The sequence below is a fragment of the Microcaecilia unicolor genome, chromosome 1, assembly GCF_901765095.1.
Source record: "Microcaecilia unicolor chromosome 1, aMicUni1.1, whole genome shotgun sequence".
Lineage (NCBI taxonomy): Eukaryota > Metazoa > Chordata > Amphibia > Gymnophiona > Siphonopidae > Microcaecilia > Microcaecilia unicolor.
Genome location: NC_044031.1, coordinates 81,774,298 through 81,802,210, shown reverse-complemented (window position 1 = coordinate 81,802,210; position 27,913 = coordinate 81,774,298). Strand labels below are relative to the sequence as shown.

The 27,913-nt window shown below is 45.3% G+C and overlaps 1 protein-coding gene across 1 annotated transcript in view; it reads left to right on the top strand.

Annotated features, from left to right (window-relative positions):
• The window catches only part of VIPR2 (vasoactive intestinal peptide receptor 2), a 167,773-nt gene extending 140,282 nt beyond the window's left edge, over nt 1-27,491 (top strand). Inside the window, exons 7-13 of the mRNA XM_030198778.1 lie at nt 7,485-7,635; nt 9,268-9,328; nt 11,894-11,963; nt 19,523-19,614; nt 22,578-22,707; nt 22,806-22,847; nt 26,946-27,491. Of these exons, the coding sequence (XP_030054638.1) occupies nt 7,485-7,635; nt 9,268-9,328; nt 11,894-11,963; nt 19,523-19,614; nt 22,578-22,707; nt 22,806-22,847; nt 26,946-27,119 (720 nt within the window). The 3' untranslated portion in view covers nt 27,120-27,491. The remainder of the gene's footprint in view (nt 1-7,484; nt 7,636-9,267; nt 9,329-11,893; nt 11,964-19,522; nt 19,615-22,577; nt 22,708-22,805; nt 22,848-26,945) is intronic.
• The last annotated feature ends 422 nt before the right edge of the window (nt 27,492-27,913 follow it).

The following is a 27,913-nucleotide window of genomic DNA, read 5'->3' as shown; positions in this document are numbered from 1 at the left end:
CAACCAGGCACCCTAGGGGGCACTGCAGTGGACTTCAGAAATTGGTCCCAGGAACATAGCTCCCTTACCTTGTGTGCTGAGCCCCCCAAGACTCACTACCCACAACTGTACACCACTACCATAGCCCTTACGGGTGAAGGGGGACACCTAGATGTGGGTACAGTGGGTTTCTGGTGGGTTTTGGAGGGCTTGCTGTTTCCTCCACAAATGTAACAGGTAGGGAGCGTATGGGCCTGGATCAGCCTGTCTGAAGTGCACTGCAGTACCCACTAAAACTGCTCCAGGGAACTGCATGTGCTGTCATGGACCTGAGTATGACATCAGAGGCTGGCACAACATATTTTTAAAGATGTTTTTTGATGGTGGGAGGGGGTTAGTGACCACTGGGGGAGTAACAGGAAGTCATCCCCAATTCTCTCCAGTGGACATCTGGTCATTATGGGCACCTTTTTGTGCCTTAGTCGTAATAAAAACAGGTCCAGGTGAAAACGTCCAAGTGCTTGTCAGGGACGTCCTTGTATTTTTTGATTATGGGTCAAGGACATCCAAGTGTTAGGCACGCCCAAGTCCCGCCTTTGCTATGCCTCCAACACACCCCCTTGAACTTTGGCCATCCTTGAAACGGAGTGCAGTTGGAGACGTCCTAAATTGGGTTTCGATTATACCGATTTGGACGTCCCTGGGAGAAGGACGTCCATCTTCCGATTTATGTCGAAAGATGGCCGTCCTTCTCTTTTGAAAATGAGCCCGATAGGCTTTCTGTTTCTTTTGTTTTTGTTTACTTTCCTTGTATAAAGATCTGTTGCCATATTTATAGCAGCTTTCAGCTTGGACCACTGTGCTTCCACTTCTCCACTGCCTATCCTTGCTATCAGCTCCTTCTTCAGGTATTCCCCCATTTTACCCAAATCAGTGTGTCTGAAATCCAGTACTTTGAGCTTTGTGTGTCTGCACTCCACACTTGCTCTTATATCAAACCATATCATGTGATGATCACTATTGCCTTGGTGGGCACCCACCTGGATGTTGGAAACATTTCCTTTTATTTGTGAGCACTAGATCCAGCATCAACCCTTCCCTCGTGGGTTCTGTCACCATTTGTCTGAGCAAAGCACTTTGACAGGCATCTACAATCTGTTTCTTTCTGATTTTGCCGATGAGACCTTCCAATTCACATCAAGCAAGTTGAAATCTCCCAGCAACAGCAACTCCCTTTCATTCCAAGCTTGTGGATATCTTCTATCAGATCTTTGTCCAGCTTTTCCATTTGTGCTGGAGGTCTGTAGATAACATCCATGTGGATACAGGTTCTAACTTCTCTTTCCAGAACGATCCATATAGCTTCTTCCTTTTCCCAAATCCCTTGTATTTCAGGCACTGGATATTATTATTCACATACAGTGCCAGGGCCGTGCCTAGGGTCTCTGGCGCCCCCCTGCAGACTATCAGTTGGCGCCCCCCCCCCCCCCCCCCCCCCCGTGAAAATGATCACGCCCCCCCCCCCCCCGGTGAAAATGATCGCTCACCACTTGCCACACTGACAGGAATTGTCAGCAATATTCTTAGAAACAAATTGCTATACATTGCAAAATAAGATAGCAGATGTAAATTCTCAAAGTGGACATATTCCAAACGCTAAAATGAAAATAAAATGATTTTTTTCTACCTTTGTTGTCTGGTGACTTTCTTTTTCCGATCATGCTGGGCCAGTATCTGAGTCTGCTGCTATCTGTCCTCTTAACTCCATTTCCAGGGCTTCCTTTCCATTTATTTTTTTACTTTCCTCCTTTCTTCTTCATTTCTTGCTCTATATCCATTTCCAGCAATTTCTTCTCTCTCCCTGGGTCCTGACCTCCCATCCACGTCCATCCTTGTCCCTCTCTGCCCTTCCCTCCTCCATCCATAGCCAGCAATCCTCCTCTCTCTCCCCTCCCCTCCATTTCCAGCAAATTGTCCTCTCCCTGGGCCCCCATGTCCATCCTTGTCCCTCTCTGCCCTTCCCTGCTGCATCCATAGCTAGCAATCCTCCTCTCTCCCCTCCCCTTCCAGCAATTTGTCCTCTCCCTGGGCCCTGCTGCTGCCCTCCCATCCATGCCTCTCTGCCCTCCCATCCATGCCTGTCTCTCTGCCCTCCCATCCATGCCTGCCATAGGCGGTCGGTGGCCCAACTGTTTGGGGAGGCTAAAGGGGGCGGGGTTAGGGGGTGGGACAGGGACGGAGCTTACCTCCATAAGTGTTTGACAACACACAGAAAAAAAATAAGTAAAAATAAAAGTCACAGTTAATACCTTTTATTAAATTTAGATATTAGATATGTATCATATGTCAAAGAATAAAGTGGTTGCTCAAAGCATATACTAAACACAATCGCTCAACTGCAAAACACTATGCACAACTTTGTGCAAAAACACACTCAGAACCTTACTGTACCATAAATATTACACTGGGAAGACCCTAATACACCAATATACCACCATACGGAACATGCAGACCGTCAACAATATGAAACAAGGGATCATAATATCATGATACGTGTAGAGCCAAAAAACACCCTTTTAGGGTGGCTAGTGTTCACAATGAGCTCCTTTTATTAACGACCATATGTAGATCCTTCAAGAGGTAGTGTGTCATGATTTACGTTGTACACCCTTTCTGGTGTTTTGGTGCCACCTCAGTAAGGCCAACACACAATCTCTCCACTGCAAAACACTATATACAAACTTGTGCAAAACACATAGCCTTACCAAACCATAACAGCACTAATTCCAAGGACAGGACGAGCTACAACCTTTATGTGTGGAAAGGCAGCACTATAATTACACCGGGCTCTAAAACACCAGTACACAACCTAGTGAAACCAAAATAAAACAAAAAGGGCTGCAAATACTTCACGCTAGCAGAATACTGCATCTTGATCACACATGAAAAACACATGGCTTAACAGATATAAAGGCAAAATGCAAGAAGTCAGACTCAGCATGCAGTAATAGTAGAAACATTGAAACTTACATGCAAAATATCACAGATGTACATTTCCAAAAGCTGACATATTCCAATTAATAAATTTTGAATAAAAAATGTTTTCTACCTTTGCTGTCAGAGCATTTAGTTTTTCTATTAGCTTTGGTCCCAGTGTCTTCTTTCCATTTGATATTTTTTTCTCTCACCATGTCCACCATCTTTCTGTGTCCTTATGCGTCCTGTCTACCACCCTATCCTTTCTCCAGTTTCAACATCTGCCCTCAAAGTGTTCCAATCCAGCCTTTAAATTCAGCAATTTCCCCTCCATCCATATAAAGCATTTCTCCTCACTCCCCTCCCCTCCATCCATGTGCATCTACAACCTTTGTCTTCTCTCCCCTCCATCCATGTCCAGCATTTCTCCTCTCTCCCTTCCACTCCATCCGTGTGCATCTCCTTCCTTTATCTTTCCTTCCCCCCCATCCATGTCCAGCATTTCTCCTCTCTTCCCTCCCCTCCATCCATGTGCATCTCCTTCCTGACGTCCCTCCCCTCCATCCATCCATGTCCAACAACTCTCCATTCTCCCCTTCCCTCTCCTCCATCCATCCACCCATATCCTGCAAATTTCCTCTCTCCCCTGTCCCCATTCATCCATCCATGTCCAGAATTCTCCTCTCTCCCTTGCCCTCCCCTCCATCCATCCATCCATGTCCAGGAACTCTCCGTTCTCCCCTGCCCTCTTCTCCATCCATCTCCAGAAAATTTCCTCTCTCCCCTGTCCCCATTCATCCATCCATAGTAACATAGTAGATGACGGCAGAAAAAGACTTGCATGGTCCATCTAGTCTGCCCAAGATATGAGTTTTTCTTGAATTTGTACCTGTCTTTTTCAGGGCACAGACTGTATAAGTCTGCCCAGCAGTGTTTCCCGCCTCCCAACCACCAGTCCCGTCTCCCATCACCGGCTCTGGTACAGACCGTATAAGTCTGCCCTCCCCTATCCTAGCCTCCCAACCACCAACCCCTCTTCCCCCCACCTGCTCCACCACCCAATTTCAGCTAAGATTCTGAGGATCCATTCCTGCTGCACAGGATTCCTTTATGCATATCCCACGCATGTTTGAATTCCGTTACCGTTTTCATCTCCACCACCTCCCGCGGGAGGGCATTCCAAGCATCCACCACCCTCTCCGTGAAAAAATACTTCCTGACATATTTTTTGAGTCTGCCCCCCTTCAATCTCATTTCATGTCCTCTTGTTCTACCGCCTTCCCATCTCCGGATCCCATCTTCCCATCTCCCATCATCCATGTCCAGAATTCTCCTCTCTCCCTTGCCCTCCCCTCCATCCATCCATCCATGTCCAGGAACTCTCCGTTCTCCCCTGCCCTCCCCTCCATCCATGTCAGCAATTCTCTCCCCTGCTCTGCCCTCTCCCCTCCTGTCCAGTGATTTCTTCTCTCTCCCTGCCCTGCATCCATACATGGCCAACAATTCTCCTCTCCCCTGCCCTCCCCCCTACATGTGGCAGGCTGCAGCGTTTTTGCGAGGCAGCTCTGGCTCTCCCTCCCGATCAGCAGCCCCCCCCCCCCCCCCGCGTGTTTTAACCTTTACTCTCCGACGTGGCAGCAATGTCAATCAATGAAGAACGTACAACAAGGGTATGGAGTCCAGGTGTGCGGATGTTATAATGCCGTTGTATCGCTCCATGGTGCGACCGCACCTGGAGTATTGTGTTCAGTACTGGTCTCCGTATCTCAAAAAAGATATAGTAGAATTGGAAAAGGTACAGCGAAGGGCGACGAAAATGATAGTGGGGATGGGACGACTTTCCTATGAAGAGAGGCTGAGAAGGCTAGGGCTTTTCAGCTTGGAGAAGAGACGGCTGAGGGGAGATATGATAGAAGTGTATAAAATAATGAGTGGAATGGATCGGGTGGATGTGAAGCGACTGTTCACGCTATCCAAAAATACTAGGACTAGAGGGCATGAGTTGAAGCTACAGTGTGGTAAATTTAAAACAAATCGGAGAAAATTTTTCTTCACCCAACGTGTAATTAGACTCTGGAATTCGTTGCCGGAGAACGTGGTACGGGCGGTTAGCTTGACGGAGTTTAAAAAGGGGTTAGATAGATTCCTAAAGGACAAGTCCATAGACCGCTATTAAATGGACTTGGAAAAATTCCGCATTTTTAGGTATAACTTGTCTGGAATGTTTTTACGTTTGGGGAGCGTGCCAGGTGCCCTTGACCTGGATTGGCCACTGTCGGTGACAGGATGCTGGGCTAGATGGACCTTTGGTCTTTCCCAGTATGGCACTACTTATGTACTTATGTACTAACAGACTCGCTTCCAGCTTCTCTCTTCACACAGTGTCCCGCCCTCGCGGGAACAGGAAATGCATCATCGCTGACGCTGAAGGAGGGACACTGTGTGAAGAGAGACGCTGGAAGCGAGTCTGTTGTACGTTCTTCATTGATTGACATCGCTGCCACATCGGAGAGTAAAGGTTAAAACACGCGGGGGGGGGGGGGCTGCTGATCGGGGAGCCAGAGCGGGAACCAAGGAAGGAAGGAGGGAGAGCCCGAGCTGCCTCGCAAAAGCGCTACGCTTGTGAGGGCAGCAGGGAAGTCCGAAGTCCATGATTGGGCTGGGGCGCCGGGGCGAGGGTAAGCACCGCGGCGGCGCCCTCCAGAGGTGGGCGCCCCCCTGCGGTGCTTACCTCGTTTACCGCATCGGCACGGCCCTGTACAGTGCCACTCCTACACTTCTTTGGCCCTTACTATCTTGAGTGGAGGAGTAGCCTAATGGTTAGTGCAGCAGATTGTGATCCTGGGGAACCGGGTTCAATTCCCACTGCAGCTCTTTCTGACTCTGGGTAAGTCACTTAACCCTCCATTGCCCCTATAGGCAGTGGCATACCAAGGGGGGCGGGGGGCAGTCCACCCCGGGTGCACGCTGCTGGGGGGGTGCCGCGCGCCTGTTGGCCGAGTCCGCTCATTCCCTCCCTGCTGCTCCCTCTGCGCGGAACAGGTTACCTAGCAGTAAAGAATTTGGGCAGTAAGGACCTACGCACATCAGATGAAACTTGGCGCATGTCCACTTCACGAGCCAGAAAATAAAATTTGTTTTTCAGATGCGCATATCGGACATGCGCCAAAAATGAAATTACCACAAGAGCCATGTGGTAGTTGGGTGGTAAGTCAATTTTGGCATGCGTTGGGCGCACGTAGATACTTATGCAGATTAGTAAAAGGGGCCCTGAACTTCCTGAAACCTCACAAGAGGGCATGCAGACATTATGGGAGGCTTTTGCTCATAAGAGCTAAGGAGGGGCATAATCGAAAGGGGCGCCCAAGTTTTCCTGGGGACGTCCTCGCAGGATGTCCCGGCAAAGGGGCAGGGAAACCCGTATTATCGAAACAAGATGGGCGTCCATCTTTTGTTTCAATAATACGGTCGGGGACACCCAAATCTTGACATTTAGGTCATCCCTAGAGATGGTCGTCCTTAGACTTGGTCGTTTCTGATTTTTGGTGATAATGAAAACTAAGGACGCCCATCTCAGAAACGACCAAATGCAAGCCCTTTGGTCGTGGGAGGAGCCAGCATTCATAGTGCACTGGTCCCCCTGACATGCCAAGTCACCAACCAGGCACCCTAGGGGGCACTGCAGTGGACTAACTGATGCACTAACTGAACGGAAAAAGCCCTTTCCTTACCGATCCCTTAGCGATTCGGAAAGGAACGGGCAGGCATGAAGGAAATTGCATGCAAATGAGCTGCTCACTGTTAGCTCATTTGCACATGATTTCCTTCCTAAGGAGGGGAAGCCAGTGCAGAGCAGCCAAGCGTTATGCGTGGCTGCTCTGCGCATGCCAAAGACGGCTTCATACATGCAGACAAGCTGCGTGTATAATAGCCATCTACAACCTTAGAAAAATACAAGTCCAGGTGAAGACATCCAAGTGCTCATCAGGGACGTTTTTTTTTTTTTTTAGAGTATGGGTGAAGGACGTCCTTTGCTATGCTTCCGTCCTTGCGACGGCAGTTGAAGATGTCCTTCGCTATGCCTCTGTGGTGCCCTCCTTCCCTTGGTGCCCCAAACACATGCTTATTTTGCTTAATTGTTAATCTAGGGCTGGCCTAACACAGCTTAGTAAAAAGGCCCCTACATTTTTATAACCAGACAAAGATTCCACAGTACGTTTTGCAGGATGAATCTGAATTAAAATCCACAGAATGCTTTTGTATATTGCAAAGCAAATTGCCATAATGGGGAATTCTGACCTTCACGTCTCTTTAATTCCACTTAGACCTACTCATACCTCTGCTTTTCCTAGTTTACATTACAAGACTATACAGTGTTAATGGTCTTTATGTGCCTAGTGACTGATGTAAACAAGCTGTAAGAAACATGCTATAGTCTAACTTTTCTGTTTAGAAAACTAATTTTAGCAAAAATGTTCACAAAGCAGTTTCTTCTTAATTAAGCTCATTCTCTGTTTGTGCTGTTCTAGGTTAGCTGCAAGGCTGTTTTGGTATTTTTCCAGTACTTTATCATGGCAAACTTTTATTGGCTCCTAGTTGAAGGATTGTACCTCCATACCCTCCTTGTGGTCATATTTTCATATAGAACGCACTTCACAATATACTTTGCCATTGGATGGGGTAAGATCTTTAGTATGTATTTCAGGATTGTTTCAAAGAGATTGATATTTTTGATTTGCCGTCAACCTTTTACTTTTTGGCAGGGTATGACTGCAATACTGGGTTTATATTTTGGGGTGAGCCAGATTTTTGTTTTAGTGATCATCCTATTAGCTGAACATGTTTCAAGAGGAAGATTTCAAGTAGGGCCCATTTCTAGATTTCTGCAGCACATGGGACTTCTAGATATCATTTGTTGTCTATGCAGTTCTGCATGCCAATATTTTTATGGTTTGTGTTATGTTTCCTTTTTGTTCTCTGTTATTATTTGAAGTTTGTTTTGATAATTGTTATGTTCATTACTTTGAATAGCCTTATGGCCATGAAATGTATTAAATAAATTGTACAGACAGCATGGTGATGCTGGACTGGCCTGTGGCAAAGCAGCAGTACAGGTACTGCCGCATTGTAAAAGAGGCCCTTAATTTTCCAATATCAGTAACCAAAATATGGGTTCTGAGCAATCTCAAACTAATAGCGCATAAATCATTGGATAAAAAACAAAAAAAAAACCCTATGATCTCTTGACTACTAACACTGGAATTTTCAAGACATTTTCAAACAGGGTCCAGTTATTATCATTGGTTTTAAATTGTCCATTTTCATGTACTATATAAAAAAATCAAGCAAATTATATTTTTTAAAACAATAGGAGGAAATGGACCATCAAATAAAAAACTCCAAACATTAACAATAGGAGAAAAACTTCAAAGTCTCAAAAAAAACCTTCTGTTTTAAAGCTTAACCCACAGTAGCAAATCTAAAAACTGGAGTCTCAAATTCTTAATTCCATTAATCATATAGGGCCCCTTTTATTAAACCACACTAGCGATTCCCGTGGAGCAATGCCAATGAACTCCATTCAAAGTAAATAGGCTTTGTCAGCATTGCCACACTGGAAATCGCTAGCGCGGTTTAATAAAAGAGGCTCATAGGGACCCTTTTACTAAGCCATGCAAGCGTCTATGTGTGCCCCAAAATGGAGTTACCGCTCAACTACTGCGTGGCTCTTGCGGTAATTTCATTTTTGGCATGCATCTGATACGAGCGTCTACAAAATATTTATTTTTCAGGCACGTGTAATGGACGGGTGCCAAGTGGCATTTGGCGCACATAAGTCATTACTGCCCGGTTACCGCGTGAGTCTTTTCCACTGGGTCAATAGCTGGCGGTAAGGTCTCAGAAAGGACTGCTGAAAATCACTGGATAGACCTGGCCATGTGCTGCTATCTGGATAAGTGCTTTTAAATATAGGGCCTTCTTTTTTTTAGGGGGTGTTACAATTAAAACTAAAATTGTTCCATTAAAACCCAGTCACCCAAAAATGATGAAAATGTTGCATGCTGATGACATTCCTGTTTTATTTTCTGAAAAACAATGCAGACAAACTAACTTGGATGTGATCATCACTCCAATAAATTAATTTTAAGAGAATACAATAAAATTGAAACCTAAGCAAGCATTCCAGGGAGCTAGAATAACCTTCACCTGGAAATTGATATGCTATGGAATGAATTTAACTGCCTTTGAGTAATTAAGAACAAAAAAAAAGTAATTGCTTAGAAAGTTTACATAACAGAATTTTTTTAACAGGAATACCTACAATATTCATCATTGGTTGGATAATATCAAGAGTATATTTGGAAGACATTGGGTAAGTACTTTCATTTATAAATGATCTTTGTCACTTTAGCAACCATCTCTATACCACTGATTATTGTTTACCATGAACTTGCTATACCACCTTTAGGGGGACTTCATCAAGCAGCGTGAGGGCGTTCACATGGGTGCTAGGGCCTTAACTTGAGTTAAGGGAGTTAACGCACACTAAATGCTAAGAAGCCCTTAGATATAAAATGGGCTTCTTAGCATGTACCCCCATTGTTATGGAATACACTTAGATTTTGGCATGGTTTTTTTTTTTTTGTTGCTACATTTCTACCCTGCGCTTTCCCACTCATGGCAGGCTCAATGCGGCTTACATGGGGCAATGGAGGGTTAAGTGACTTGCCCAGACTCACAAGGAGGTGCCTGTGCCTGAAGTGGGAATTGAACTCAGTTCCCCAGAACCAAAGTCCACCACCCTAACCACTAGGCCACTCCTCCATTCCATAACAATGCACATAACTGGCTTAACAAGCTAATCAGCATTGATAACAGAACTTAAAAAGCAATAATGAGCACTAATTGGCAATAATTAGATTTTATGTGCATGACTCACTAAGCACATAGGATAGAGACAGTAAATGTAGGCGTAGAACATTACAATTTAAAACTGGCATCTTTCAACAGAACATCAAAGGAGAGTCAGAAATAGAAATAAATAGGAATCAGCAATGTAAAGAAGAACTTGCAAAGCATGACTCTTTTACAGGCTGTTTTTGAGACTTGTGAATTTTATTCATTCAGTCTGTACAGTCTCTTCTGCAGCCATTTTGAAATAACAACTTTGCATGCAGAATAGTCAGGGTTATATAATCAGTAAAGAACCTCTTTGGTGGTTGGGTATACACCTGATTGGGGGATAAACAAAAAAATCAATTGGTTTGTAAATACTGCTTTTCTAGCTCTCTAGTCACTACAATATAGTCTCTTGGTTTAGACAAGTTTTGACATCTAGCTTATAGATTCACTCTTTTACCCATAATCCCCCTTCTTGGACTTCCTGTACCTATATGGGTACCCGATAAACATTTACCTTATTCCTCAAGATCTCATTTAAGTAATCTTACTAATTGCTATTCCTTTTCATAGTACATTGTTCACACTCATCTCAACCAATCAACATGGCTTTCATTCAGAGTAATAATTGTTCATTGGTTCTATCAAGGACCATCTGAAGGCTTAGGGCTTGCCCTATTTGTCTCCAGCTCTCTTCTATGAGAGAGGAGATCGACAGTCGACTCAAACAAGAGCTGGCTACAATTAAAAAAAGCTTTCAGGACAACACAGCATCCAGCTGATTTACCTCCACTGCCACGGAGGATAAAACAATCCAGAAATAAAAATGTCATAGGTTTAGGTAGATTTCAACCTGTGACACAGAGGCATCCACTCTCCTACTTGTTGCCTCTACACAATTCCTTTGCTGCACTAGAGCATTATATTCATAAAATAAGAGCAGAGGTGAAGCCAGGGACAAACCAGATGATATTTAGCCGGGGCCTGCATAAGACAGTCATACAGGTGCTGGCACTGAATATTGGGCCGACATCCACATAACATTTTTAAAAAACCTTTTCTTCTCCCCCAAGCCCCCTTCTTCTCCCCCCTCAAGGAAGCCCCTCTTCTTCCCGGCATCACCCCCTCCCCCATCCCATGTACATATTAAGTCAATTTATGATTGTGATGATAGCTGATTATTTACTTTGATTTTGGTTAAGCAATTATATTGTTTGGTTTTACTTGTTAGAACATTCAATGACACAATCAGTGTAGAATTACAGAAGAATCTAATTCCGCTATACTATTCTATAACAGAACCTGGGTGCTTAGCGGACTGCATCTTGGTGCCCAGCTTTTGGCACCCTTTAAAGAATTGCCCCCTTACCTCTGAATTCTATAAAGGGCTCTAAAAATTGCACACACAAATTTGGGCACATGTCCAATTTGTGCACGCAATTTAATTGCATAAAGAGCTAATTGGCATGATAATTGGCTTGATAACCAATTATCGGCACATAATTAGATTTAATTGAAATATACGTGCATAAATTTAGGTGTGAGATCTGCATCTACATTTTGTGAGCGAGTTCAAAAAGGGGGTGCAGAAATGGGAGGGTCATGGCAAGAATGGGGGCATTCCTAATATTTACACATATTGTTATAGAATGAGGGGGGATACTCCCCTAATTGAGGCGCGGTACATTTGCATCATGTTTCAGTTGGTGCAAATGCCCATACCTAAAGTTAGCCATGATTCCCGGGTGTAAGTGCTACTCTATGAACCACGCCTAACTTTAAGCGCGGTTTATAGAAAAGTGGTTTTTTGGCACCATATACAGAATTCACCCCTGAGCATGTAATAACAATGTTATGTTGGGGTTGATATTCAAAGCAGTTTAACTAGCCAGAAATGAGTCCTGGGAGGTTAAATCGCTTGTAAGGGCTACCACTGATATTCAGCAGCACTTAGTGCCACTTTTATCAATCTGCAGCAAAAGGGGGCCTGCGCTGGTGTCGCAGTGTTTCTGTTGAATAAATGACCTTTTTTTTGCAGATGCTGGGATACAACTGAACACAAACTTCTCTGGTGGCTTACAGGAGCACCAATTTTGTGCTCTATTATAGTAAGTAAACGTATTGTTCTTTTCAACATAAATTTAACAATTCTATATAATAAAGCATCTGCCCGGAGGGCACCTGATAGGAACTTATTCTATATAGGAATATAGGTGCATAGCATTTAGGCACGAGCACTTATGCCAGCCATATTGTGAATAACTTATAGGGTTCTATAAGTTACACACATAGGTGGGAGCCCTGCCCATTGCACCGCTCTGACTGCACCCCTGTCTATGCCCCCTGGAAAATACACATTATCCCCATACTGGGTCAGACCAATGGTCCATCTAGCCCAGTACCCTGTTTTCCAAACAGTAGCCAAGCCAGCTCACAAGAACCTGGCAGAACCCCAAATAGTAGCAACATTCCCTGCTACCAATCCCAGGGCAAGCAGTAGCTTCCCATGTCTGTCTCAATAGCAGACTATGGACTTTTCCTTCAGGAATTTGTCCAAATCTTTTTTAAACCCAGATACGCTAACTTTTTTTCAAAGTCCCTCTTTGCCTTCCTTATCAGCACTTTGCATTTGACTTGACATTCCTTATGCTGTTTCTTATTATTTTCAGTCGGTTCCTTCTTCCATTTTCTGAAGGATTTTTTCTTAGCTCTAATAGCTTCCTTCACCTCACTTTTTAACCATGCCGGCCGTCGTTTGGTCTTCTGGCCTTCTTTTTTAATATGCGGAATATATATATATATTTTTTTGTTACATTTGTACCCCACACTTTCCCACTCATGGCAGGCTCAATGCGGCGGGCAATGGAGGGTTAAGTGACTTGCCCAGAGTCACAAGGAGCTGCCTGTGCTGGGAATTGAACTCAGTTCCTCAGGACCAAAGTCCACCACCCTAACCACTAGGCCACTCCTCCACTCCACTTTAGCCTGGACTTCCAGGATGGTACTTTTGAACAGCATCCATGCCTGATGTAAAGTTTTGACCCTCGCAGCCGCTCCTCTAAGTTTTTTTCACCGTTCTTCTCATTTTATCGTAGTCTCCTTTTTGAAAGTTAAATGCTAACTTGAATACTTACTTGAAAGCTAATATCAAATCCGATCATATTATGATCACTGTTATCAAGCGGCCCCAGCACCATTACCTCCTGCAACAGATCATGCGCTCCACTACCATGTGCTCCACTACGGACTAGGTCTAGAATTTTTCCTTCTCTCGTCGGCTCCTGTACCAGCTGCTCCATAAAGCAGTCCTTGATTTTATCAAGGAATTTTACTTCCCTAGCATGCCCTGATGTTACATTTATCCAGGGTGCAGCTCAAGAAGTACATTGCTGGAAGGAGGACAGCAAAAAGGGTCTGTGCCTGAAGGAGTTTGAATTGTAATCAGGAGTAACAGGAGCAGCTGTTACTGGCCCAAAGGGATGGGTAAAGGACAGATGGAGTTCTAGATATGTAAATACATTAATGTTTACTAAGCGAAACAAGCTGAAAAGTGGCTGGGGTTGTAATACACAATCTTGAAGAAACAGGAGAATTGGTGAGACCCAAGTGTTGACAGTAAATAAGGAAATATAAAAGTTTACCTGCCAGTTGCAGAAAGTTTAGTAAAGCGAAGATACCTGTAGCAGATATTCTCCAAGGACAGTAGGCCATATATTCTCACATGTGGGCAACGTGGTCCACATTGTCCAGCCCAGAGCTTGAAACAAGCTTTATAAAGCTTCAAGCAAGCTTGCCATGCTCCCATCGCACATGGGTGCTTTCCCACCCGCTGTGAGAGCATGGGATCTGCAGTAGCATACTATAGCATACCACAAAAAGGAGATACCTTCCCACCTACCCTTGGAGTTATTTGAGAATATATGGCCTGCTGTCCTCGGAGAATACCTGCTACAGGTAAGTATTTTTGCTTTCTAGGAGGACAAGCAGGCCAATAATTCTCACATGTGGGAATCCCTAGCTACCAGGATTACCGAAAACAACAACCATTGATCAATAGAACCTCGCAACGGCAAGGTCAGAACAGAGATTAGCCTGAAAACTATATACAAACTATGTGAAAGTGCAGCCTGGAACAGAATAAAATGGGCCTAGGAAGGTGGAGTTGAATTCTAGACCCTAAACAAATTCTGCAGAACTGTCTGTCCAAACAGACTGTCACATCAGGTATCCTGCTTAAGGCAGTAGTGAGGTGTGAATGTGTGGGCCGAAGACCATATTGCAGCCTTGCAAATTTCTTCAATGGAGGCTGACCTCAAGTGGGCTACCGACGCAGCCATGACTGAGATTGTGAGCCTTGACATGATCCTCAAGGCTCAGCCCAGCCTGGGCATAAGTGAGGGAAATGTAATCTGCTAGCCAATTGGAAATGGTGCATTTCCCGATTGTGACCCCCATCCTGTTCAGGTCAAAAGAAACAAAAATCTGGGTGGACTGTCTGTGCTGTCGGTGGGCAAATATGGTGGTCTCTGTTGCCAATGTATGGTGTAATGAGACAGACTATTTGAAAAACCCACCAGTTGGAGGTTACAAGGGGCCACTTTTCTTGAAAAAACTTCAGCCTCCCCCTAACCAGCAAGTCAACAGTGGTGGTCACTGTTACTGTGACTATGCTCTGCTGGCACCAGTGAAAAGCTTGCCCCCTGCTTTGACTGGGGAGCTGTCTGGGCCTTAGGTGCACACTGTTGATGAGAACAAGCACACTGGAGTTGAGCCTGATGAGGCTGGTGAGAAGAAGTAGCATACCTACATCTTTGTGAGTAGTAAGTACCCCTCTTTGACTTGTTGAAATACCTCCTAGATGAGGAGGCAGTTGCAGAAGGTGTCTGGCTGGAGAGAGAGTATCTATGGCATCAGTGTGCTTCTTAAAGAGGTCAGTGACCTCCTCCACCTTCTCTTCAAAAATATTATCCCCCTAGCATGTAGTATCCACCAACCTCTGCTGGGCCACCAAGTCCAAGTGAAAGATATGCAGCCATGAGAGTCTGCGCATTGCTATACTTGGACGCCACATCAAAAGTGTCATAGGAACCTCTGGTCAAAAACTTACAACATGCTTTCTGCTGCTTAACCAACTAGTGATTCAGCCTTCTCCGGCGGGAGAGAGTTTGCCAAATCAGACTTACTGTGCACCAAAGACCACAAGTACAGGCTCTTGTAGAGCTGGTATGATTGGATACAGGAGATGAGCATATAGGCTTGATACATCTTCCGCTCAAAAGAGTCCATGATTCTAGCTTCCCTACCAGGGGGCGCCAAAGCATGGTCCCTAGAACTTCTGGACCTTTTGAGCGCGGATTCTTCCACCAGGGAATGATGAGGCAACTGGGGCCTATCAAATCCAGGGGAAGACTGAATCTGGTACATAGTGTCAATCTTTTTAGGGAAAACAGGGACTGACAGAAGGGAATCCCAGTTCTTCACTTGAACATCCCTTAAGAGTTTGTGAAGTGGAACCATCACAGCCTCTCTAGGAGGAGACTCATAGTCCAGGACCTCGATCATGTTAGCCTTGGCTCATCCTCCACCTCCAAAGGAATTGGAATGGCAGCCACCATTTCTTTGACAAAAGATGGGAAGGAAAGGCTCTCAGCTGGAGATTTTCTTCTTTCCTATGCAGGGGAGGGATCTGACTCCCATAAGTGCTTCTGATCAGTGTCAGCCAAGAACTCCACATGAGATGGCTGAGACTGAGCCCACCTCAACAAGGAGAAACTATGCCGCTTCCTTCTCCTTCCCCCGCCACCACTGCAATGCTTGCAGCTTACATTTTTGGGCCATCCGCAATTCACATAGGCATTCATCAGACTTCCCTCTGCCATGTCCGGCCCTCGCAACAGGAAGTAGCATCAGAGAGGGCCAGACGCGGCAGACTGGGAAGGTCCCTGAATGCCTGTGTGAATTGTGGATGGCCCAAAAATGTAAGCTGCAAGCATTGCAGTGGTGGTGGGGAAAGGAGAAGGAAGCGGCAGTGATCCTGGACCTGCAGGAAAGAAGGTAGCAGTGTGCTGGTGTGAGACGAAAGGGCTGCAGGAAGGAAGGTAGTGGTGTGCTGGTGTGAGAGGACGGGGCTGCAGGGAAAGGGAGACCCATGTGGGGGGGTGCGGAGACCCATGTGGCTGGGGGGGTGCCGAGACCCATGTGAGCGGGAGATGTCATGGAGTGGTTGGGGGGTTGCCGCAGAGACCCATGTGGCCGGGTGGGGGTGCCACAAACTGAAAAGGTTTGGGAACCCCTGCTCTACACAGTGATGCTCCCCTGGCTTTGGCTCAGGGTTTGCAGGCATGTTGTCCTGGGCGTACTTTGAGATCTCAAGGTTAAGGACTGTTGGATGTTCCTTCATTTTATCAGGTTTGACTTGAGGAAATTAACTCTCATGAATTCTTTGTTGTGGGGCCTAGTTTTTGGAATACTCTTCCATTTGCATTGCGCCAAGCCCTATCGTTATCTTTGCTTAAAAAGCAGTTAAATACTTTTTTATTTTGTAAGGCTTTTTCTTACAACTTTGGAGTTTGCTTGAGATATCAGCTGGAGGATGGGGGATTTGTTGTGTTATTTGTGTTAAAGATATTATGTATGTTTTATTGTACTCCGCCCAGATGTCTGGATGGGCGGGTTCTAAATGTGTTTAAATAAATAAATAAATAGCCAGCTAAGTCGATAATCAGTTCTGACCAGCTAAGTTCATAGTGGCCAAAGATGCAGCCAGATTTGGCCGTAAAACTTAGCTGGAGATGCACTGAAAATCAGTGGATAGCCAGTTATATCACACAATATAACTGGCTATCCGCTAAGCGTTAAATGGTGATATTCAGTGGGAGGTAGCCAGCTATCTCCCGCTGAATTTCAGCGGATAGCTAGCTAAGTGCCATTTAACCAACCAAGTACTGTTGCTGGCCAGTTAAATGGTTTTGAATATCAGCCAGATAGATTAAAAAAGAATCAGTCAGATAAAAAAAAGACTGAAGCCAGGTCAGTACCTTCCCTCCTAGACCTATATGTCTATAATGAGAAAGAAGCAACTCATGATCAACTAAGTCGAATACTGCCGACAAATCTAGAGACAATTAGTGCTGCCTTACCCTTACCTCATCACTCACTAAAGCAACTAGAGTAGATTCAGTACTATCAAATGTTCTAAATCTTGATTGATGAGGACCCAATAATTTTTTCTCGAAAATCTTAAAATTGTAATAAAACTGATTTTTTACAACTACTTTTGAGACAAAAGAAAGATTGGAGACAGGTATATAATTTTCTGGCAAAGAGGGGCTAATGAAGTTCCCTTTAACAAAGGTCTCACAACTGCTAATTTCCACTGAAAAAACGCCAGACCTAGGGATAAACTGGTATTGATTGCATTTAACGAGTTGGACTGTAATGGTTGCAAATTATTTACTAGAAGTCTAGATGGAACAAGATCAAGAGTTGACATGAAGGGGCATAATCGAACGGGGACGACCATCTCTAAGGGCACCCATCTACGAGGACGTCCCCACGAAGGGGCGGGGCATCCCGGATTATCTTTCGTTTCGCTAATACAGTCGGGGACGCCCAAATCTCAACATTTAGGTCAACCTAAGAGATGGTCGACCTAAATGTTGAGATGGGCGACCTTAGAGATAGGCGACGTCGGTTTTTGCCGATAATGGAAACTGAGGATCCCATCTCAAAAACGACCAAATCTAAGGCATTTGGTCGTGGTAGGAGTCAGCATTCATAGTGCACTGGTCCCCCTCACATGCCAGGACACCAACCGGGCACCCTAGGGGGCACTGCAGTGGACTTCACAAATTGCTCCCAGGTGCATAGCTCCCTTACCTTGGGTGCTGAGCCCCCCAAACCCACTCCCCACAACTGTACACCACTACCATAGCACTTAGGGATGAAGGGGGGCACCTACATGTGGGTACAGTGGGTTTCAAGTGGGTTTTGGAGGGCTCACAGTTACCACCACAAGTGTAACAGGTAGGGGGGGATGGGCCTGGGTCCGCCTGCCTGAAGTGCACTGCAGTAGCCACTAAAAACTGCTCCAGGGACCTGCATACTGCTGTGATGGAGCTGGGTATGACATTTGAGGCTGACATAGAGGCTGGCAAAAATATTTATAAATTTTTTTGGGGGTGGGAGGGGGTTGGTGACCACTGGAGAAGTAAGGGGAGGTCATCCCTGATTCCCTCCGGTGGTCATCTGGTCAGTTCAGGCACCTTTTCGAGACTTAGTCCTGAAAAAAAAGGGACCAAGTAAAGTCAGCCAAATGCTCGTCAGGGACGCCCTTCTTTTTTCCATTATCGGCCAAGGATGCCCATGTGTTAAGCATGCCCCCATCCCGCCTTCGGTACACTGCTGACACGCCTCCGTGAAGTTTGGTCATCCCTGCGACAGAAAGCAGTTGAGGATGCCCAAAATCGGCTTTCGATTTTGCCGATTTGGGCGACCCTGAAAGAAGGACGTCCATCTCCCGATTTGTGTCGGAAGATGGGCGCCCTTCTCTGTCGAAAATGCCCCTGCAAGTGATCTTCATCTCTTTTACAAGCTTATTGAAGTCTAAAGCACATAGGACTGGATTCATTAAATCACACCAAAAAATTGGTATGGAAAAAAAGTATGCATCAAGTGCTATTCTATAAACGGTATCTGCAATATATAGAAAAGCGCCTAAGGGCCTAATCTGCTCCTAACATAACATTTACACCTGCTGAACCAGGTGCAAATGCCAGTGCCTAAATTTGGCATTGATCTGGCATATTTTACATGTATCTTGACAATCTGCATTCAATATTTGGTTGGGGGAGGGTTGTTGGGGGTGAAGTGTGTTCAGTTTCTGAATTTAGAGACAAGAAGTAATTCACTTACCAAAATACACGTGTATAATGGTGGTTAATCTACTATAATAAAAAGCAACCTCAACGTTCTGAGGACACTGGCGTCACTGAAGTCAGTCAGTCTCCCAGAACGGTTCGTGGATTCATGGTGGTGAAGCCACCCCACAGACCCGTGCCCCGCCCTCGCGTCAAACGTCATGACGTCGAGGGCAGGAAAAAAAAATCACCTAAACAAACGGTTGACACCCCCCCTAAAGCTGCAGCTCAACACAAGGACCTCCAGCACCCCCCGCAACAACCCCCTCCTGAGTCACCCACCTTTGCGTTGCTTTGCCGGCGGGGGACCCGAAACCCCGCCAGCACAAGCCCTGTCTGCTCACTACGGCATCATCTTCGGCGTTCCTAGCCTGTGGAGGCAGGGCTTCTGTGCGTCTGACGTCCTGCACATGCATGATGTCAGACGCACAGAACTCCGCCCTGCACAGCTACCAACGATGACACCTTACTCAGCACACAGGACTTGTGGTGGCGGGGTTCCGGGTCCCCCGCCGCCAAACCAACGCAAAGGTGGGTGCGATGGGCACGGTGGTTCGGATGGCTGCGGCCGGATGCATCGCCATGGGTGGGACGGTGCCGAGAGGGGGGGCATCGCACCTCACAGGCAACTGCTCAATGAGGAAAACCTTGCTAGCGCCCGTTTCATTTGGGTCAGAAACGGGCCTTTTTTACTAGTACATACATAAAAAGCTGCTTTCTTAACCTGTTGGATTCTTTTACTTTTGCAGGTGAATTTTTTGCTTTTCATCAACATTGTAAGAATTTTATTGCAAAAACTGACCCCACCAGATGTCAGAGGCAGTGATCAGTCACAATATAAGTAAGTATTTTTTAAAGAAATGTATGCTACATCCAAGGATTCTACAGCATTCCAAATGTGAAATGGTTGTGAAGCAGCTGACTGCCAGTAAAAGTCCCTAGTAAATATGTTTTAAGTAGTGCCTTTAAAGCAGCAGTTCTGCCTGACCAAAGATCCTTTAATCTTACAGGGGCCCATATTTACAGTGGCGTACCAAGGTTGGGGCAGTTCGCCCCGGGTGCACACGGCTGGGGGGTGCCGCGGCGCGCGCCTGGTCCGAGTTCACTATCTTCGCTCGTTCGCTTCAGCTCCCTCTGCCCCGGAACAGGTTACTTCCTGTTCCAGGGCAGAGGGAGCTGCAGCGAACGAGCGAAGTTAGCGAACATTTCAGAGCCGACAGGCACGCGCCGCGGCACCCCCCCTAGCGGCATGCACCGGGGGGGGTCATTTTGCCGGGGGGGGGGGCGCATCGGTGATCCGCCCCGGGTGCCATCTTGGCTAGGAACGCCACTGCATATATATATATATATATATACATACACACCTAAATTTATGTTCCTAAATTGGGCTCCAAAATGTGTGCCCTATGTTCAGCTAAACTTAGGAGCCTAAGCTTATTTTCAAAACATATGGAGGTCTTAAAATGTCCAAGTGGACATCCACGTGCTTGAAATGTCCAAATCACAATTTTGCAAAGGCAGAAAAGGAACATCCAACAGTGCAGTAGGTCTAAATAACAAGGGGGTGTGTTTTGGGTGGGACTAGAGAGAGCCAAACAGGAAGAAACAACTAAACCTAAAAAGAAGGATGTCCTAAATTAGACCTGTTTCACTCACATCCAGGGTACAAAACGTACTCTGAATGAGCTGCTACTGGAGGGATTAAGGCATGAGACCTCTTTAATCCACAAGTGGTTGCTGTCTCCCTCTCTCTCCCCTGAAAGTGAAAATGAAAGGGGATACCAAGCTGTAGAACATTCAGGTATTATCAGTGTTCTTAGCAAAGTAGGAAATAAGTCTGAGGAGTATTTATTTATTTATTTATTTTAAATACTTTTGACCCACCTATGTACTAAACAGTTTCCATAAAAAATATGCATATTAAAATACAAAATAAAAAGTGCAAATCCCAAGACTGTCACAGCAACAGAATGAAGGCAGCGCTCCGGGCAGGAAAGAGGGGGATCTTTCCTGCCCCGAAGAGGTCACTAGACCACCAGGGCAGTAGATAGTAAGTAAGGGGAGGGGAGGCTAGGATAGGCCCGCTGCCCGCCCTCCCATTTGTCCAGAAATCCAGACAAATGTGCGGATGGGCAAAACCCGTCCAGACGCCCGGACATGTCCGGGTAAATCTGGACGTATGGTAACCCTACGCACTGGGAGCCACTAGCACAGCTTGACAAAAGAGGGCCTAAGTGAAATCAGATCTTAAAGACCTTCCAGATGAGAACAGAGTGAAAACTTGACCAAAATACCATGGCATTATACCATGAACCACTTGGGAAATAAGAGTGAAAAGTTTATTCTGCACTCTATGTTTCACAGGCAGCCAGGGAAATTGTTTCAACACTGGTGTTATATGCTCAAATTTAGAAATGCCAGCAACCAATCTAGCAGTAATCAATCTAGTATTCACCACCAGCTGATTTCTACGGTGAGCTAAAAATGCTACTGCAGCTTAGTAAAAGAACCCCTGAGAGACCCATGTTTAAATTCTAGTTTAACTCTTTTATTTTTTACTATGAGCCCTCCAGAAACCGAAAAATAGCTACTGTACCTACAGTAAATATATAAGCCACCTACAAGCCTGAAGGCTATTGAAATGGTGTACATTCAGGTACAGTAGGTACTTTTCTGTTCCTGGAGGGCTCACAATCACAAAATAAAAGAGTTAAAGTCATATCTTCCCTCAGCTGTCTCCTTTCCAAGCTGAAGAGCCCTAACCTCTTTTGCATTTCCTCATACGAGAGGAGTTCCATCGCCTTTGTCATTTTGGTCACTCTTCTTTGAACCTTTTCTAATTTCGCTATATCAGATACAGCAACCAGAATTGAATGCAATATTCAAGGTTAAAGGCAGTCCAGGGACAGAGTTTAGGTGGAGCTGCAACTTAGGTGGTTAGCGGCGATATTCAGTCCACTAACCAGATAAGTATTCAGATGACTGTCCCTAACTTTTTCCACTGAGTTAACCAGGCACTGGTCTGAATATCAACTGGTGCCTGGTCAACTTCCAGGTTGCCACATATACCTAGATATTCAATGGGGGAAGCCTCACATACCCTGGCATTGAATATCTGGGGTTATTACAGCCCACAGCTCTGAGCAGCTTACAAGTTGCTTACTGCTGTGGGCTGAATATTACTCCCTCTGTATTTTTTCTCTTTTTAAATTTTATGCTGTGCATATGTACAGTGGCGTTCCTAGGGGGGCTGACACCCGGGGCGGATCGCCGATGCGCCCCGCCCCCTGGGTGCAGCGCCTCCCCCCGGAACAGCGCGACGCTCCCCCCGGTGAAAGAACCCCCGATCCCCTGGTGAAAGAACCCCCCCGGGTGCACGCCGCTGGGGGGGGGGGGGCGCGCGCCAGCCGGCTCTTCGTTTTCATGCTCCCTCTGCCCCGGAACAGGAAGTAACCTGTTCCGGGGCAAAGGGAGCATGAAAACGAAGAGCCGACAGGCACGCAGCACCCCCCCCCCCCCCCCCAGCGGCGTGCACCCGGGGCGGACCGCCCCTACCGCCCCCCCCCTTGGTACGCCACTGCATATGTATCTGTACAGTGTTGATGCCTAATAAATCACATTTTTTAATTATTACAGATTTTCATCTGTGCTTCAACAGATTCTAAGCTGTGTTTGCCCATGGACCTTGAATATTTGTTTTCTATTCAGGAACGGGGGCACAAAAAGCATTAAATAAATGAGGTTTTATATTACAGCACCACCTGTCATACTGCAACTGAGTTTTACATTTCTCTTCTCACATAGGAGACTTGCAAAGTCCACCCTGCTGCTGATTCCACTCTTTGGAATTCACTACATAGTGTTTGCTATGCTTCCCATTCCCTTTTCCAGCAAGGTTCAACTGTTTTTTGAGTTAGGTGTGGGATCTTTTCAGGTAAAAATTTGTTAAAAAATTAATCTGAGTATGTGTACTTGTTTGCTGCTTTTACTTTAAATGCTCAATCTTCAGTAGAAATAATTCTCTAATTACAGGGGCTGGTTGTCGCAATTCTTTACTGCTTCTTAAACAAGGAAGTAAGTCCTATTATTTTATTATCCAGTGTAAATAGAAATGAAAATTCAAATAATACTTCTGAGCTGGGTGACAGTAAACATTCAGCATTCGTAAATTAGGAATGTCATATTCTCTACTGAACAAAAACAGTTTTAACTGGGTCTTTTCTTTTTGAAAGATATATTCCAAATATGGATAAAAGAAAAAAACTGAAAAATGCAAAGGTAAAATCAAATACAAGAAAAAAAAATCTCCAGCATCCCACATTAAAGGGGAGAAAAGAAGTACCACCAGTAAGATAAATTACACAGGGAGAACACAGAGAGAACTTCCCATATAATCGTCAAAATGAAAAAAGTCTATGCCTATTCTTTAAAGTACACCTTAAGTTAGGCGTACTTTATACGCCTAAATTTCCATGCTGTTTATAGAATATACTGAGTACCTATCAACACGACTAAACTTAGTCATGGCTATTTACACCACATTTTACTTGGTGTAAATGCCTACGCCTAAATTATATGTGGACTGGGTGTATTTTATAACAGCGCACATAGATTTTAGAAATGCCCATTCCACGCCCATGGCCACGCCCCCTTTTCAACTATATGACAGAATTTACATGCATCACTTTATAGAATACACTTAGTTGTACATATAAATTCTAATTGCCAATTGGCAATAATTGTTAATTGGCAATTAGCGCTGATTGGTTTGTTAACTAATTAAGTTTTATGCACAAATACAGAATATGACTGTATTTGCACACGCAAATTAAGTCACACTATATAGAATTCTGGGGTCAGTGGCTAACGTTATATCGCTCGATATAACAAGCTATCTGCAAATATTCAGCACATCATCGGTTAAGTTTGGCAGCCAAATTGGGCCGCCCAAATAGCAGGCCTTTCTTTGGCTGCTAAGTGCTGGATTCTATATATCATGCCTCAAAAATCAGCGCCAAAATGAAAAAAGCCAAAGCGTATTCTATAAAGTACACCTTAACTTAGGCGTACTTTATAGAATAAGCCTAAATTTCTGTGTGCTTTATAGAATACACTGAGCACCCGTCGATCCACCTAAATGTAGTCAGCACCATTTATGCCATGTTTTACTTGGGGCAAAGTCGGCAATGGCGGGGGGGGGGGCTAAAATGTGCCCCCTCACCTCGGGCTCTGGACCCCCCTCCCGCCGAAGTCTGGCTATGCCCCTGGTCAGTTGTGCACGTAAATTCTAATTATTGCCAATTAGTGTCAATAATTTCTTAGCGCTGATTGGCATGTTAGCTAATTAAGCTGTGCACACAAATACAGAATACAACTATATTTCCAAGCGCAACTTAAGTCACACTATCCAGCTTATTTTCAAAAGAGATCGCCGGCCATCTTCCGACACAAATCGGGAGATGGCCGGTGATCTCCTGAATCCGTCCAAATTGGTATAATCGAAAGCCAATTTTGGCCGGCTTCAACTGCGTTCTGTCACAGGGCCGGCGAAAGTTCAAGGGGACGTGTTGGCACGGTAGCGAAGGCAGGACGGGGGCGGGACTGGGGTGTGCGTTGAGATGGCCGGCTTTGCCTGATAATGGAAAAAAGAAAGCCGGCCTTGACGAGAATTTGGTCCACTTTATTTGGTCCCTTTTTTCCAGGTCCAATTCCCAAAAAAGTGCCCGAACTGACCAGATGACCACTGGAGGGAATCGTGGATCACCTCCCCTGACTCCCCCAGTGGTCACTAACCCCCTTCCACCGTCAAAAAAACAACTTTAAAAACTTTTTTTGCCAGCCTCTATGCCAGCATCAAATGTCATACTCAGGTCCATCGCAGCAGTATACAGGTCCCTGGAGCAGTTTTAGTGGGTGCAGTGGACTTCAGGTAGGCGGACCCAGGCCCATCCCCCCCTACCTGTTACACTTGTGGTGGAAAATGGGAGCCTTTCAAAACCCATCACAAACCCACTGTACCCACATGTAGGTGCCCCCTTCACCCCTTAGGGCTATGGTAGTGGTGTATAGTTGTGGGTAGTGGGTTTTGGGGGGCTCAGCACCCAAGGTAAGGGAGCTATGCACCTGGGAGCTATTTTTTTTTTAACTTTTTAGAAGTGCCCCCTAGGGTGCCCGTTGGTGCCCTGGCATGTGAGGGGGACCAGTGCACTACGAATCCTGGCCCCTCCCACGACCAAATGCCTTGGATTTGTTCATTTTTTAGGTGGGTGCCATCAGTTTCCATTATGGGCAAAAACCGATGCTGGCCATCTCAAACCCAGCCATCTCTGACATTTGGGCGGCCCCAACCGTATTATCGAAACAAAAGTTGGCCGGCCATGTTTTTCGAAAATGCGGTTGGCTCCACCCACTTGTGGAGCCAGCCCTGGATATGGCCGGCACCGTTCGATTATCCCCCTCTATGTAGAATCTGGGGGTATAAACTTAACCGGCCAGTGCTGAATATTGACTTGGCAATTTAAGTTTAAACCAGCTAAAAATAAACCAGATATTTAATGCCGGTTGGCAGAAATGGCCTGGCATTGAATATCTGGCCTCACCACCGACCACGGGAGTTAGCCGGGCTGCCTCCCATAGTTTGAATATCGGCCCCATAAAAAGTATCTTGATATGCAATTAAAAACACTTATATGGAAATCTTAGCAACAATTTTGCAAGGGCGGGACACAGAAGTGAGGTCGAGGTGAGGCACTATGATTTGAATTCAGGAGGGCCCAGCCTGGTGGTGGATGGAGGGGGGTGGGTGGAGGGGACTGCGGCACCAGGCCCCCCTTGGAGGCCCAGGGAATTTTGTCCCCCCCCGCCCCCCCTCTCGGCGGCCCTGAGCACATAGGCTGGGGTTCATACCCAACTTTTAGGCACGAACATTTACATCAACTGAATCCTGATGAAAATCCCAGTGCCTAAATTAGGCGCGGATCCCCTGATTTCTGTAATAGTGCGTGCATCTTTAGTGAACACCCCTGATCTATCCATGCTGCTCTCATGGCCATGCCCTCTTTTCAGTTGCACGCTATGGGGCCTTTTTAGTAAGCCACGTAGGCGCATATGTGTGTCCTACTCTCACCAATTTTTAACTGCTACCGCATAGCCTGGGTGGTAATTTCATTTTTTATGCACGTCCACTAAGCGCGCTGTAAATTTTCCAGTGCGCAGTGCTAACCAGGCGGTATCGGCATTGTACGTGCTTAGACCATTACCACCTGGTTAACGCATGAGACTACTGCTAGGTCAGCGGGTGGCGGTAAGGTTTCAGATCCAAAATGGGCGCGCAGCAATTTTTATTTTGCCGCACGTCCATTTTCAGCAAAAATAAAACACGGCCATATTTACAGGTGTGCTGAAAAATGGATCTGCAGCAACCGAAAACAGGCGCCTACACCAGCGCAGCCCATTTTTCGGTGCACCTTAGTAAAAGGATCCCTAAAGGATTTATGTGTGTATCTTTATAGAATAGCGAGATGCATGCATAAATCCAATTTGGTGCCAATTAACGCCAACAATTGATTGTTTGTGCTCAATTATTGACACTAACAGGCTCATTACTCAATTAGTTTGGGTGCTCAAATTGGGAGTGTGCTCAAATCTGGGTGAAACAGTGTTAAGCCCCATTTACAGATTTCCTCTGTTTATGTTCAAAAATGGGAGAGGCCATTTACCAGCATAAAAGGACTGTCTATAAAATGACAACCCTTTACCCACCTAAAACTACATTTTTTTGTTTCACAATAAGAGGTATTTCTAGGGGCATGTTTGGGTTCGAGAAAGAAAATAATGCATGTAGATTACATTTTCAAATCTATGCACATTATTTTCCATGGGGAAAGCATCCACAAAAAGAGTAAGTATAAAAGTCTGCAGATACTTTGTGCCTGAGGTACTTTTCAAAGGGAAAACATACACATGAAAACTGATGTAAAGACAGCGTGTGAAAAGTACTGCTGATCTGCAATGTAACTGAACTCTCATGAGTCTTTCAAATCAATAGAAATCCTTAAAAGACACACAGTATAATGTACAGTAACTAAACTTTTGTTTTTCTCTTTTTTATGCATTTGTCTAAGTACCATGATATTCAGCAACAGTATACTGTACAGTATGTTTTATTTCTAGGTGCAAGGAGAGCTGAAAAGGAAGTGGCATAGTATGCGTCTGAACCGGTACCCGGGCCATGACTATGGACTGCGTGGCGCCTCTATTTCTCGGAACGGTTCAGAAGGTGTCACCTATTTCCACAGAGATTCAAGAACTCAATCTTTTCAGCAAACAGAAACCATGATGGCATAATACTTTAAAATGCATGATGAAAAGGCCATCTACAGACTCTGCCATACTGTGTGCAACAAACATGGTATTTTCCAGAATATGTGTGTATTCTTTGCAAGCAAAGAAAAGGAACAGAAGAAGCCAAACACCACAACCAGGATGTCATAAACAGGCTCAGTTTATTAGCAAATCATCAAAGAATAAAGTCCAATATCCATAAAAACAAGAAAGGTAGTATACAGTGGGTACTCCAAAATATATAAATGACCCAACACTGCAGTGTTTCAGCAACAACCATTGCCTTCCTCAAGGGTCCATAGAAGACAAGAGTATAGTGTATAACTGTACAACACTACCATAGCCCTTACGGGTAAAGGGGGCACTTAGATGTGGGTACAGTGGGTTTGTGGTGGGTTTTGGAGGGCTCGCTGTTTCCTCCACAAGCCTAACAGGTGGGGGGATGGGGCTGGGTCCACCTGTCTGAAGTGCACTGGACCCACTAAAACTGCTCCAGGTAAGCTGCATTGAGCCTGCCATGAGTGGGAAAGCGCGGGGTACAAATGTAACAAAAAAAAAATTACTGGTACTCATTATGGGCTGCATCACCACCTATGGCTCTGCCCCATGATAGCCACACCGCTTATACCAGCCATGGTGTATATAAACAGGCATCATTGAAAATATTATACCAGTATAGGAGAAAAAAATAACGTGATTTTTTTCATTATAAATCATTTCTGTAAGCTGTTACAGCTACAGTATACCCAGTGCAAAATAAGACAGCAGATGTAAATTCTCAAATTGGACATATTACA